Source organism: Rhinoraja longicauda, chromosome 12, assembly GCF_053455715.1.
Source record: "Rhinoraja longicauda isolate Sanriku21f chromosome 12, sRhiLon1.1, whole genome shotgun sequence".
NCBI lineage: Eukaryota > Metazoa > Chordata > Chondrichthyes > Rajiformes > Arhynchobatidae > Rhinoraja > Rhinoraja longicauda.
The window spans coordinates 13384126-13398721 of NC_135964.1; the positions used below are offsets into that span (position 1 = coordinate 13384126).

Sequence of the window (14596 nt, forward strand, 5' to 3'; positions counted from 1 at the left end):
CTCCATGCCGGACAGACAATTGAGTTTATGTTCGATGATATTCACCCTGGGATTTGTTGTACCTTGCCAGGAGCCAATGGCCTTGCCAACCCCAGGGACATCAAGGTCCCTGTTGCATGGTATGAGAATCGGAATATTCCAGCAGGTTTCACCGTCGTCAGCAAGTTCCAGGGCAAGCTTTTTGCTGCTCAACAGGTAAGTCAGCGTCGAGTCAAGTATTTGGTGTACAAAGAGCAAACTGTAGGCAGAGGACAGGTACATGCATGGGAAAGGTTGAGAGGGATATGGGCCAAACGCGGGCAAATGGGAGTATCTTAATTGGAGCATCTTTTTTTTATTAATCAAAAATATTTATTCAAATATTAAAATAATATATACAATACAATAAAACCAAAACAGAACCCACCACCATTATACAAGACAAACAATAAACCATTATACAACTATCTTACAATCCTTGTCAAGGATGCATTCAACCTCCCACAGTGCCTAGCGGTCCCGGAAATCCCCCAGGGTGCCTGTGGACAGCACGTAGTCCCTCCCTAGCACCACCCGGGCACGGACGTAATCCTGGAAAAGGGGCAGGCAGCCGGCTCGGGCAGAGCCCTCTTCTGCCTGGCGCCGTGACTCGCGGATGGCCTGCTTGGCCAGGCTCAGGAGCAACCCAACCAGGACATCTTCGGCCCTACCCTCTCCCCTGCGCACAGGGTGTCCAAAGATGAGGATGGTGGGTGAGAAGTGCAGCCAGAAGGCAAGATGGAGCATCTTAGTCAGCATGACAAGTAGTGCCTCTAAAACTCAACCTGAAATATCACTTTCATGCACGTTCATGAACAGGTAACTTGCAGGTGTTTTACACAGTGTAGTGATGAGCCAAAGGAAAGACTACTGATCGATTTTGAATTTATTAACCTGTGCTAGGAAAATTATAAGGAGTGCCACAACATATAAAATTCTTAAAGGATTGGACAGGCTAGATGCAGGAAAAATGTTCCCGATGTTGGGGGAGTTCAGAACCAGGGGTCACAGTTTAAGAATAAGGGGTAGGCCATTTAGGACTGAGATGAGGAAAAGGTTCTTCACCCAGAGAGTTGTGAATCTGTGGAATTCTCTGCCGCAGAAAGCAGTGGAGGCCAATTTACTGGATGCTTTCAAGAGAGAGTTGATTTAGCTCTTAGGGCTAAATGAATGAGGGGATATGGGGAGAAAGCAGGAACGGGGCACTGATTTTGGATGATCAGCCATGATCATATTGAATAGCAGTGCTGGCTCGAAGGGCCAAATGGCCTACTCCTGCACCTATTTTTTCTATGTTTCTATGACATTCCTGAATCAGAAGGAGGAAAACACAGCCTGGGTTCTTGCTTCTCGCCACTATCCATTGACATGAACTGAAGAGGAAAGCTTGGTGAAAGGTTCTCTTATAAAAAGACACAAGGCGCTGCAGTAATCCATTGGGACAGGCCGCATCTCTGGAGGGCATGGATTGGTGACGTTTCGTGTCGGGGTCATTCTTCAGTCTGATCCATGTTCTCCAGAGATGCTGCCTGTCCCACTGAGTAACTGCTGCACTTTGTGTACCTTTTTATAAACCAGTGTCCCTATTTTCTTGTTTCCACTGCAATGTTCTCTTGTTTGAGGTTCTACCTCCCCTACTGAATTATTTAATTGAGGTCCTCCTTAGATCAACACTCCACCATACCCATGAGACATAGGAGCAGAATTAGGCCATTCGGCCCATCAAGTCTACTCTGCCATTCAATCATGGCTGATCTATCTTTTCCTCCCAACCCCATTCTCCTGCCTTCTCCCCATAACCTTTGACACCCTAACTAATCAAGAACCTGTCAATCTCTACTTTAAAGATACCCAGTGACTTGGCCTCCACAACAATCGGAAGTTACTATAAGCCAAGTTTACATTACGTCTCATAATTTAATTAGAAGGCTTATTATAATGTATCTGTTATACCTCTCAACTATCAATTAATCTGTACTTAAGTTCTTTGCCCGAGGTATTCCAGAGTTTGAATAAAATTCAGTGTAGCGAGGTTTCACAACCTCACTTTCATATTCCAGCCCCCTCAAAGTGAGGGCAAACATGACTTAATTATTTGCAATCACTCTGCACTCACAAACACCGTTATCATCGGGTCAAGTTGCCTCGAATTTTAGAAATGGCCAATTGATCTGAAAGCTTGAGTATTCAATGAGCAAAACACATAGTGTTAGAGGAACTCAGCAGTTCAGGCAGTGTCTCAGGAGAAAAAGAATGGGTGATATTTCGGGTCGGAACCTTTCTTCACCCAAGTCGTCACCTATCCATTCTCTCCAGAGATGCTGCCTGCCCCGCTGAATTACTCCAGCATTTTGAGTCTATCTTCATTATAAACCAGCATCTGCAGTTCCTTCCTACAGCATCTGTGGAGGGAATGGGCAGACCACGTTTCAGGTCGGGACCCTTCTTCACTCATTTATTTTTTAACACTGATTAATTTTTTTTCAGGATATCTCCCCCTTTAACGTTGTGGCTTGGCATGGAAACTATACACCATACAAGTACAATCTGAATGACTTCATGGTCATTAATAGTGTTGCCTTTGATCATGCGGTAAGTAGTTTTCTTTGTGAATCTTTTTTTTTTGCTACTTCAACAGATGTTATTTGGACAATCAAACACTTTGCAGTAAAAGGATTTGGCTTCCTAAAGTTGGTGGGTTATTCCGATTTGTTGCAAGAATAGCAGATTTTCAAACCGGCTTTAGTGTGCTTGGAAATGGAGACTTCCATCGGATGGTTTTAGACAATAGACAATAGGTGCAGGAGGAGGCCATTCGGCCCTTCGAGCCAGCACCGCCATTCAATGTGATCATGGCTGATCATTCTCAATCAGTACCCCGTTACTGCCTTCTCCCCATACCCCCTGACTCCACTATCCTTAAGAGCTCTATCTAGCTCTCTCTTGAATGCATTCAGAGAATTGGCCTCCACTGCCTTCTGAGGCAGAGAATTCCACAGATTCACAACTTTCTGACTGAAAAAGTTTTTCCTCATCTCAGTTCTAAATGGCCTACCCCTTATTCTTAAACTGTGGCCCCTTGTTCTGGACTCCCCCAACATTGGGAACATGTTTCCTGCCTCTAACGTGTCCAACCCCTTAATAATCTTATACGTTTCGATAAGATCTCCTCTCATCCTTCTAAATTCCAGTGTATACAAGCCTAGTCGCTCCAGTCTTTCAACATATGATAGTCCCGCCATTCCGGGAATTAACCTAGTAAACCTACGCTGCACGCCCTCAATAGTTTTGCCACCTGATGTTTGAGTTTCAGGGGCTGGTGTGAAGGGAAAGGTTTTGCTCCACACCACAGTGTTCCCCCGAGTGCAGTGATCAATGATGGCATCTGCTAATCAACACAGAACATGCAGGATAGCACATTGCAGGAAGGACGTGGGGACTCTGGAAAGGGTGCAGAGTTTACCAGAATAGATTAGAGAATAGTAGCTGTAGGGAGAGGTTGGACAATCTTGGATTGTTTTCTCTGGGAGGCTGGAGGTTGTGGGGAGACCTGGTAGAAGTGTATAAAAATATGAGAGGCACTAGATAGGGGAGACAGTCACAGCCTTTTTCCAAGGGTGGAAATATCAAATAATAGCGGATGAAATTGCTTTAAGGTGAAAGTTTAAGAGATGGCAAGTATTTGTGCACAGAGAGTAGAGGGTACCTGGAACGTGCTGCCAGGGGTGGAGGCAGGTACGATAGTGGTGTTTAAGAGACCTGGATAGGCACATGGGCAGGGAGGGGTATGGATTATGTGCAAACAGATAAAGGTTGGACTTGGCAAAATGTTGGGCACAGACATAATGGGCCGAGGAACTGTTCCTCTGGTGTACAGTTCTGAGTTGAGTTTAGTTTGTTGTCACGTGCACTGAGGTAGTGGAAAGCTTCTGTTGCATGCTAACCAGTCAATGGAAAGACAATACATAATTACAATGAGGCATGCACAGTGTACTCATACATAATAAAGGGGATAATGTGAATGACATTTAGTGTAAGATAAAGTAAATGTTGCTGGTGGAATAGAGATTTAAAAGAGACAGTTTGTTCCCAACTGTTATCAGGCAACTGAACCATCCTACTGCAACTAGAGAGCAGTCCTGACCTACTATCTACCTCATTGGTGACCCTCGGACTATCTTTGAGCGGACTTTACTGGCTTTATCTTGCACTAAACGTTATTCCCTTATCATGTATCAGTATACCGTGAATGGCTCGATTTTAATCCTGGATTGACTTTCTGCTGACTGGTTAGCACGCAACAAAAGCTTTTCACTGTACCTCAGTACACATGACAATAAACTAATCTGAACTGAGTGGAGCAATTGTGATGTATGATTACAGATCCACTTCTATGACCATCACACAAAGTGTTGCCTGGTTTGGGCGCCATCTTGGATCTTGGTTCTAATGTAACACATTCTATGTAACACATTAAATATGGATCAGCAGCCTAATACAAGGCATATGTGTTTCCAGGATCCATCAATTTTCACTGTGCTGACGGCTAAATCGACCCGCCCAGGTGTGGCTGTTGCAGACTTTGTCATCTTTCCACCGCGCTGGGGAGTATCTGAACACACATTCAGACCGCCTTACTACCACCGTAAGACACAGCACATGAACTAACTCTGCTACTTGTTAACACCGTACAGAAAAACAAATGGTATTGCGAACAGGAGCAATAAGGCATGAGAGAGAGAGAGAGAGAGAGAGAGGGATACAAGGAACTACAGATCTTGGTTTATAAAAATAGATGCAAAGTGCTGGAGTAACCAGTCTGAAGAAGGGTCCCGATCCAAAACGTCACCTATCCATGTTCTCCACAGATGCTGCCTGACCCACTGAGTTACTCCAGCACTTTCTGTCTTTTTTTCTGAAATAAATCGAGGTAGTGGAAACCAGAAGCTTAAATGTAATTGAAGGTTATTAGAGGAATATGAAGGCAGAGTTGGCCAATGGATAAAAAGGTAAGATGGTAAATATTTAAAGAGATATTTCATAATTCTCAACAAAGATATATTCCCACTGAGAAATAAGAAATATGAGAAGAATTATTCAACCAGTGCGAACCAAGGAGCAGAAGGATGATAATGAATTTTAAAGAAAATGTTGCAAGCAACATTGCAAACATTACTGGTAGGCAGAAAATAGTGGGTAGAAAAGGATAACAAAACACAACTGAAGGGAGAGAACTTGGACTATGAGAGTAAGTTTCTACACGTGTATAAAAAGGAAGCAGTGGAGGTAGTTTTGGTTCCTTAAGTAAAGCATATGTTTGTATTGGAAGATGTCTGAAAACGTCCATTTGGTTGATTTTTGGGGTGAAGGTTGGGGTCCCGACCCAAAATGTCACCCATCCATGTTCTCCAGAGTTGCTGCCTCTCTCGCTGAGTTACTCCAGCACTTTGTATGTTTTTCATGAACCAGTATCTGCAGTTCCTTGACTCCATTGCCCCTGAGCAGAATGGAGTTTAGAAGAATGGAAGGTGGTCGTATTGAGATGTAAGATCCAAGTTTTAGTCCCAAGGGAGGCACTGGGAGAATGTTTACTTCTGCGTGGGAATCCAAGCCTGAATCTCAATGGGGGGATTATCCATTTGATCAGGAGATAAGGAGGAACGTCGTCTCTCAGAGTCATGAATCTTTCAAATTCTGTAGCCCAGAATGCTACTGAGGTTGAATCATGGGAAATATTTAAGGTCAAGAGGGATTTTTGGCAGACAAAAGACTGCAGAAGCTAGAATCTTGAGTAGAACACAAAATGCTGGTGGAACTTAGCGGGTCAGGCAGCATCTGTGGATGGGCCACGTTTCAGGTCGGGGTCTTTCTTCAGAGATTTTTGGTATATTGGGGAGATACTTGGATGAGGAACAGGTATGAACCAGATCAGACCGAAGAAGGGTCCTGACTCGAAACATCGTCTGTCCATTCCCTCCACAGATGCTGCCTGATCCACTGAGTTCTTCCAGCACTTTGTGTTTTACTCATGATTCCAGAATCTGTAGTGCCTTGAGTTTCCATGAACAGTTTCAGATCAGTTATGATCTTACTGAGCCCCAAGGGGCCACATAACGTACTCCTGTTCCTATTACATATGTACTTATATCTAGTCTGCAGTTTATTTAGAAGTCCTACAGCTGGTAGTTATCATTCAGTTAAAAAATTGAAGTTTTTTGATTATTTTTAAATAGAGCCATGCATTTAAGTTTTGTCTTATTTCTGTAGTACAATATTTAAGAATGTGGGAGCTTTGGGGGGTTATACAATTCATGAAGATACAATCAACTGACCTATAACAATGATATAGTTATTTGTGTTGAAGAATCTCATGCCCTGATAATCCTCTGGACAAAATAATTCCTCCAACATTCCCCAGTGCCTTCTAAAGATAATTTGCATTTCACTAACAATTCAATGAGAGGTCATCAATCTTTGACCTCTTAGAATGTAGTAATCCAATCTTATTAACTACCACCCAGTTTTGTTAGTGCATTTTGAATACCCAGGGTAGGGGAATCAAGAACCAGAGGACATGAATTTAAGGTTAGAGGGGAAAGATGTAATAGGAACCTGAGGCAATTTTTCGCTGAGAATGTGGTTGGTATATGGGACGAGCTGCCAGAGGAGGTATTTGCGGCAGGTACTATATACAGCATTTAAAAGACACTTGAGATTGGAAGAGTTGAGAGTTTAGAGGGGTACGGGCTAAACGCAGGCAGGTGGGACTAGATAGCCCGCAACAAACTCTGATAGCATCCAACATAAAGCTTTGCACTGTACCTTAGTAAACGTGACAATAAACGGAACTAAAGTTTAGACGGCCCTTTTCTGTGCTGTAATATTTTCTTACATCCAGTCTGTCCGGACATTGGTCTGTCGGATATGGAGTTAAAAAGGGAATAGAGGCATAGAGTGATACAGTGTGGAAACAGGCCCTTTGGCCCAACTTGCCCACACCGGCCAACAATGTCCCAGCTACACTAGTCCCACTTGCCTGCGTTTGGTCCATATCCCTCCAAACCTGTCCTATCCATGTATCTATCTAACTGTTTCTTAAACGATGGGATAGTCCCAGCCTCAACTACCTCCTCTGGCAGCTTGTTCCATACACCCACCATCTTTTGTGTGAAAAAGTTACTCCTCAGATTCCTATTAAATCTTTTCCCCTTCACCTTAAACCTATGTCCTCCAGTCCTCGATTCAACTACACTGAGCAAGAGTCTCTGTGCAAATACCCAATCTATTCCCCTCTATAAGATCACTCCTCATCCTCCTGCGCTCCAAGGAATAGAGGCCCAGCCTACTCAACCTCTCCCTATAGCTCACATCCTCTAGTCCTCATTAAATCTTCTCTATACCCTTTCCAGCTGATTGGAACAGGGATGATTTGCAATCGCGTGTGTATTAATGCGTTGTCTCTTTGCTGCCCAGGTAACTGTATGAGTGAGTTTATGGGACTGATTCTGGGTCATTATGAGGCGAAGCAGGAGGGCTTCCTGCCTGGGGGAGGGAGTCTGCACAGTATCATGACTCCCCACGGACCGGACGCAGAGTGCTTTGAGAAAGCCAGCTCAGCAACACTCAAACCAGAACGAGTGGCCGCTGGAACTATGGTGAGTGGCAGAGGCACCGGGTCGTGCCGTCAATACAACCCAAGCCCTAACAACTCACTGTCTAAAGCATGGTCTTTATTATTAAACTTTACCAGAATGTTGCCTGGATTAGAGGGTATTAGCTGTGAGGAGAGGTTGGTCAGATAGAGGATGATTTTGGCTGGCATCAAGTCAGTTCTTTATTATCACATGAGATTCTTTCTTTGCATACCGATCAGTAAGATTATTGCCATACGCAAGTACAATCCCCGATTAATTACCGAATGCATGGGATCAGCCCACTGAGACCGTAGGCAAGAGTTGCCAGGATGGTTTTGCAGGATGGTTTTGCAGCTGGCCATAAAGGCCTGTTGCAGCCGTTGACTCCGTCCGATCGTACAGTGAACCGTTCAGCGGCCCCTCTCCTCGCCCGGCCACCTTCACCTCTCGTGCCCCACCTTGTAGGCAATACCCCCGGATCTCCTTACCTTCTCCTTACTCGGTCCTGTGTCCAGCGTCCGTTGCTGTCGCCGACTCCATCTTCTGGTTCCCGATCTTCGGGGATGAGCCTCGGTCGCGGCTCCCACTCTAGGTGGGTTCCCCGGCGGACAGGCCGGGCCCTCTGCGGGGTACGGCAGCAACCCACGGCCCATCGGCGGTTCTTTAGTGCCATGATGTTTGCATTCACGTTTCTGATACCCGAGGTCCCAGAGACATCATCTAACATATGCAATGAATCCCAGTGTTCACCGCCTACTGAGAGCCTCATCAAAGCATTACATTTTCCTTCACTCATTTTATAAGTAAAGTTTCTGAAAGGAAATCTAAAGACACAGAAGACCCCTCTTGTGCAAATACTGCAAGGACAACGTTAAGTTAAGTGAAATTAATCTTGTTACTGGGAGACTCTCCACTGAAGAGCACCATTCCTTGCCACGATTTGATTTTAATTTTTGATTTTACCATCTTTTTCACCTACAACCTGGAGACAACAAAAAAATGCTAAAGATACTTGGCAAATTGGGCAATATTTAAGGTGGGTTCATAGGCCTTTTAGCAGAAAGATAATTCTTTGGTAATATTGATGAGAGGCTATCAACCTGAAATGTTAACTCTACCTCTCTATCATACTACTGTGCCGTGCTAGCTCGAATGGCCTACTCCTGCACCTATTTTCTACGTTTCATGTTTCTGAAATCTGTGGCGTTTTGGTTTTCTACAATCCGGGCAGGAGAATAGGGTTGAGAGGGAAAGATAGATCAGCCATGATTGAATGGCAGAGTAGACTTGATGGGCCAAATGGCCTAATTCTGCTCCTATGACTTATAAACATGACTTATGAAAATGCCTGGCAAGCAAGTCCCCAGCAACAAAACAGTATTAAAATAACATATTTACATGGATGGATGATTGTCATCCTTACCCCTCCATTTAACAGGCCTTCAGGTCCAATATGCACTGCGTTGTGTAATCACTGCTAAAATACTTAAATAAATGGGTTACTGAAGAGCAAAGGTTACTTGTTCAATCACAGGCATTATTAATATCACCCAGGATACAGTCAAGATGATATAGGCCAGACAGGATTCAAATATCAGTTCCATATTGTGACAATTGTAGGCAGGAGGATGAGGGGTGAGCTTACAGAAGTGAATAAAATCATGAGAGGAATAGATCGGGTAGGCGCACAGTCTCTTGCCCTGAGTAGGAGAGTCGAGAACCAGAGGACATAGGTTTAAGGTGAAGGGGAAAAGGAATCTGAGGGGTAACTTTTTCACACAGTGGGTGTATGGAACAAACTGTTAGAGGAGATAGTTGAGGCTGGGACTATCCCAACATTTAAGAAACAGTTAGACAGGTACATGGATAGGACAGGTTTGGAGGGATTGGGGCCAAATGCAGGCAGGCGGGACTAGTGTAACTGGAACATGTTGGCCGGTGTGGGCAAGTTGGACCGAAGGGCCTGTTTCCACACTGTATCACTCTATGACTGTTCTAATTTCTAATTTTGATTCAAAGTTCATTGATCCCCATGGTGTTAAGATAATCCAACATTGAGTTGTTCTGTATTCTGTTTAACTGGACAGGCATTTATGTTTGAGTCCTCATTCAACATGAGTGTCACCAGATGGGGTCTGGAGACGTGTAACTGCCTGGACAAAAGCTATTCCACCTGTTGGCAGCCACTGAAGAGCCATTTCAATGTTAACGCTAAACCAAGCCACAAGTGAACCTCTGGTGCAACAGGGTGAGATGAGCCAGCACGCCTACTTTTATTTGTAATTTAGAGATTCAGCACGGAAACATGCCCACCGAGTCCATGCCAACCACTAGCACTATCTTATACACTAGGGACAATTTACAATCATTACCAAAGCCAATTGACCTACAAACCTTACAGTGGCAGAGATGTCTTTAAACCCATGCAGGTCATGAGGAGAACGTACAAACTTCGTACAGACAGCACCCGTAGTCAGGATTGAACTGGGTCTCTGGCGCTGTAAGGCAGCAAGTCTACTGCTGCAACCCACTTAAATAGGATCAACTGAAATGTTAAAAGTGGGGTATATAAACATATGAATGTAAAGAGTTTAAGGGTTATGGAGACAAGGGAGGAAAATGGGATAAGTAGACATGGGACAAATAGAAATTTGATTGGAAAGGCGGGTCCCTGCTCCTAACTCTGTTCTAACTGCCAACATCATCTCCACAGACCACAACCAGGCTCCATCTGGAGACAGATGTCACATTGTGGTCAAAGACACAAAATGCTGGAGTACCTCAGCGGGTCAGGCAGCATCTCTGGAGAAAAGGAATAGATGGCATGTTGGGTCAGAACCCTTCTTCAGACATCTTCAGACTGTCTTCGGTGTGAAGCAGGGTTCCGACCCGAAATGTCACTTTTTCCTTTTCTCACTTTTCTCCAGAGATGCTGCCTGACCAGCTGAGTTGCTCCAACATTTTGTGCCTATCTTCGGTATAAACCAGCATCTGTGAGTCCTTCCGTCACATTTTATCAACTTATTTGATACCAACCCCAAAGCAGACATAACAAAAAGAAAATTCTTCATCAATGTAAGCTGGACTGAAATGCATTTACCAGTGGTAAAAAGTTATGAAGCTAATTTAGGGAGATCAGTGCACAAAGCCAAGTGTTGAAGTGGGTGCCTGTCTGGGATAGCTCGAATGGACGACTCACCGGGCCTATCCAACAGCCCAGACCTGGTCCCATGGTTACACATACCTCTTGCAACCACACAGCTCTAAATCTCCCACACACCGTTGACCTCAGGCAGTGACTGGGCCAAAGGCAGGACATTCCATGGACCTAGTCTAAAGCCAGGACATCCCATGGACCTAGTCTAAAGCCAGGACCTTCTATGGACCTAGTCTAAAGGCAGGATATTCCATGGACCTGGTCTAAAGGCAGTCCTGATGGCGATTGACAGCTTGTGCTATCCAAGGCCTTTTTAACTGTTTTGAAATGTCTGTCTTAGTTTTAAGTAGCAAAAGATACTAAGAGAAGGTTAAATTTGTTTTTGAGGTTGGCCACACCATGAAAAATAAATGGAGCCCAGCGAGATATTCTGGACGTGGCTCATGTAACACTGAGCAGCGGCCAGCATTGACTTAGAACATAAAACAATGTAGCACAAGAACAGGACCTTCGGCCCACAATGTCTGCCGAACATGCACCAAGACCGTCTCTTATCTAGCTGTGCATAATCCATATCCCACCATATCCATGAGCCTATTCTAAAGCCTCCTAAATGCCACTATCATATCTCCCTCAGCTATGGACGGGGGAGTCTGCAGCTGGTTTGGTAATGGATGTCAGCAAAAGGCAAGTACAGTCTCAGCAAGGCCAGCAGCATAATCAAGGACCAGTCTCACCCTGGCCACTCCCTCTTCTCCCCTCTCCATCTACACTTCACGCTGACTCAGCAAGGCCAGCTGCAGAATCAAGGACAAGTTTCACCTCGGTCGTGCCCTTTTCAACCATCTCCCATCAGGCAAAAGGCACAAAAGTGTGCAAATGCACACCTTCAGATTCAGGGACAGCGTCTTCCCTGTTGTCAGGCAACTGAACCATTCTATCACCAACTGGGGAACGGTCCTGACCTACCATCTGCAGACTGTCGGACTATCTTAAATTGGACCTTACTGGATTTTATTTTGCTCTATTGACTTTATCTTGCACTAAACATTATTCCATTTATCCTGTATCTGTACACTGTGAATCAACCATCCGCTGACTGGTTGGCACACAATAAAAGCTTTTCACTGTACCTCGGTACACATGACAATAAATTAAACCAAGCTTGGTTACTGTATTCAAGAACAGTTTCACTGTAGAATAATGGTTGGATTTACAATCCCAATTGATGTTCTCACTGATATTTGTTCTGCAATTTCAGGTCAAACTGTGGCCATTGGGAATACGATTTCAGGCTGACAAATCATTAGTTCCCACTGAAAAATGATTTTCAATTCTACTGAAATGACTGCTGCTGTGATTTAAAAAAAACCCAAATGTTAACATATAGACAGTTGAAATGGTTCACTGTGTCCAACCAAATAATAAAATTAATGGACTTATTTCCTCTTACAGTTGTGCAGACTTCTTTCTTGATGCTAACAGTCCCAATACCTTGCATTGTTTTTATTTGAACTGTCAAAACTAAAGTTAACAGTTAGGGATGGAGTTTAAACCCAGAGTAACCCATTATTAGAAGAGATAATAAAATGTTGATACAATGGGCGGCACGGTAGCGCAGCGGTAGAGTTGCTGCCTGACAGCGAATGCAGCGCCGGAGACTCAGGTTCGATCCTGGCTACGGTCGCTGTCTGTACGGAGTTTGTACGTTCTCCCCGTGACCTGCGTGGGTTTTCTCCAAGATCTTCGGTTTCCTCCCACACTCCAAAGACGTACAGGTATGTAGGTTAATTGACTGGGTAAAATGTAAAAAATTGTCCCTAGTGTGTGTAGGATAGTGTTAATGTGCGGGGATCGCTGGGCGGCGTGGACTTGGTGGGCCGAAGGGCCTGTTTCCGCGCTGTATCTCTAAATCTAAAAAAAATCTAAATCTAAAATGCCAACCTTTAAGAGAAAGGGAATTATTGACACCATGGTCTGCACCGTCACTCCCACTTTCCCTGTCTGTGCAACTAGTAAACCTGTGTCAAGGTCTCTAAATCAATGTACATAATTGCTTTTGAATTAAAATATGGATGAGCTGACTAGAAGTGACCTGTGCATGACTCTGAGACGTGGTTATTCCAATAATTTTCATTCTGATCCTTTGCTAACATTGTAAATCACTCCTGATGCACATCTCAGTTCAAGAACATAAAATCTCAAACTTCCACCCCCATTGATTTCTACATTGCCTACATAAGCTGTCGTGTTGGGTAGGCTAGGACGTTATTCCTTGGAACATAGGAGGATGAGGGGTGATCTTATAGAGGTGTATAAGATGATGACGGGAATAGATAAGGTGAATGTATAGAGACTTTTACCTAGAGTAGGGGAATCAAGAACCAGAGGGCATGGACTTTAAACATTACTTTTAGACTTTGTTAGAGATTTGTGTGGAAACAGGCCACTGAGTCTACACCGACCAGCGATCACCCGATACACTAGCACTATCCTGCATACTAGGGACAATATACAGGCCAATTACCCCACAAAACCTGTACGTCTTTAGAGTGTGGGAGGAGCGCCCAGAGAAAACCCATGCATCACAGGGAGAACGTACAAATTCAATAGACAGCACCCATGGTCAGGATCGATCCCGGGTCTCTGGTGCTGTTAGGCACCAACTCTACCGCTGCACCACTCTGCCGCCTGAGGTTTAAGGGAAGAGCAAAGATTTGAAAGGAACCTGAGGGGGCAACTTTTTTTACATAAAGGGTGATGGGTTTATCGAACGAACTGCCGGAGGAGGTTGTTGAGGCAGGTACTATCAAAATGTTAAAAAAAACTTCTGGACAGTTCATAGACAGGAAAGGTTTAGAGGGATATGGGCCAAATGCAGACAGGTGGGACTAGCATACATGGAGCATGTTGAGTGTTGTGGTAAAGTTGGACCGAAGGGCCTGTTTCCACGCTGTGACTCTATATGTCCTCCGACAGGGAACACTTGCATTCCTGTGGTACAATGATATCACTCCAAAAATATGAATTCATGCGCAATTGATAATGCATATGTCGTCAGATACACTTGCCGGCAAAAACCTCAAGATCTTAAACAAGTATATATTTCAGATCTGCAGAGACCTTTTTGCGTGTTAGCTAAATTTAAGGAGTCTCATTTTACAATAGACAATGGCATTAACTGAGCATTTCATGCATTTTCTTTGTTGTTCCACCTTGGTGATTACAGTCACGTATTTTAATCAGCTTTTTGATTTTTGAAAAGCAGCTAGAGTGATTCATGCAACTGAATTTGATGTTGCTGCATGCTGGATAGAAAGTTGTTTGATAGCTACTGAAAGCCCATATTGATTAAGTCCTGCTCAAGATATTGGCAGAAATGCAAGTGCACAGAATTGGAGGCAGAGCAGTAGGCATAAAGTTAACATTCGCAGATAAGTGGGCTCATGACAAGAGCTTCACCTTGTTTAGTTCAGAGGTACAGCATGAAAATAGACCCTTCCGCCCATCGATTACCCATTCACAGTAGTTCTATGCTATCCCACTTTCTCATCCACTCCCTGCAAAACAGGAACAATTTACCGAGGCCGATTAACCTACAAACCCACACGCCTTTGGGATGTGGGAGGAAACCACAGGAAACCCACGAGGTCATAGGGCAAACGTGCAAACTCCACACAGACAGCACCCGAGGTCAGGATTGAACGTAGGTCTCTGGTGGTGTGAGTCAGCGGCTCTACCCGCTGCGCCAGTGTGTTCCTGGTCTCGCTGATTATACTCTCAGATG

At 44.3% G+C, this 14596-nt stretch overlaps 1 protein-coding gene across 2 annotated transcripts in view; it reads left to right on the forward strand.

Annotated features, from left to right (window-relative positions):
* The window catches only part of hgd (homogentisate 1,2-dioxygenase), a 32454-nt gene extending 19569 nt beyond the window's left edge, over window positions 1–12885 (forward strand). Inside the window, exons 10-15 of one of the 2 annotated variants that reach the window (XM_078409097.1) lie at window positions 71–195; window positions 2506–2610; window positions 4537–4663; window positions 7492–7673; window positions 9740–9900; window positions 12071–12885. In XM_078409097.1, the coding sequence (XP_078265223.1) occupies window positions 71–195; window positions 2506–2610; window positions 4537–4663; window positions 7492–7673; window positions 9740–9883 (683 nt within the window). In that variant the 3' untranslated portion in view covers window positions 9884–9900; window positions 12071–12885. The remainder of the gene's footprint in view (window positions 1–70; window positions 196–2505; window positions 2611–4536; window positions 4664–7491; window positions 7674–9739; window positions 9901–12070) is intronic. The other variant, XM_078409096.1, reaches the window with a different exon arrangement.
* Window positions 12886–14596: the final 1711 nt, after the last annotated feature.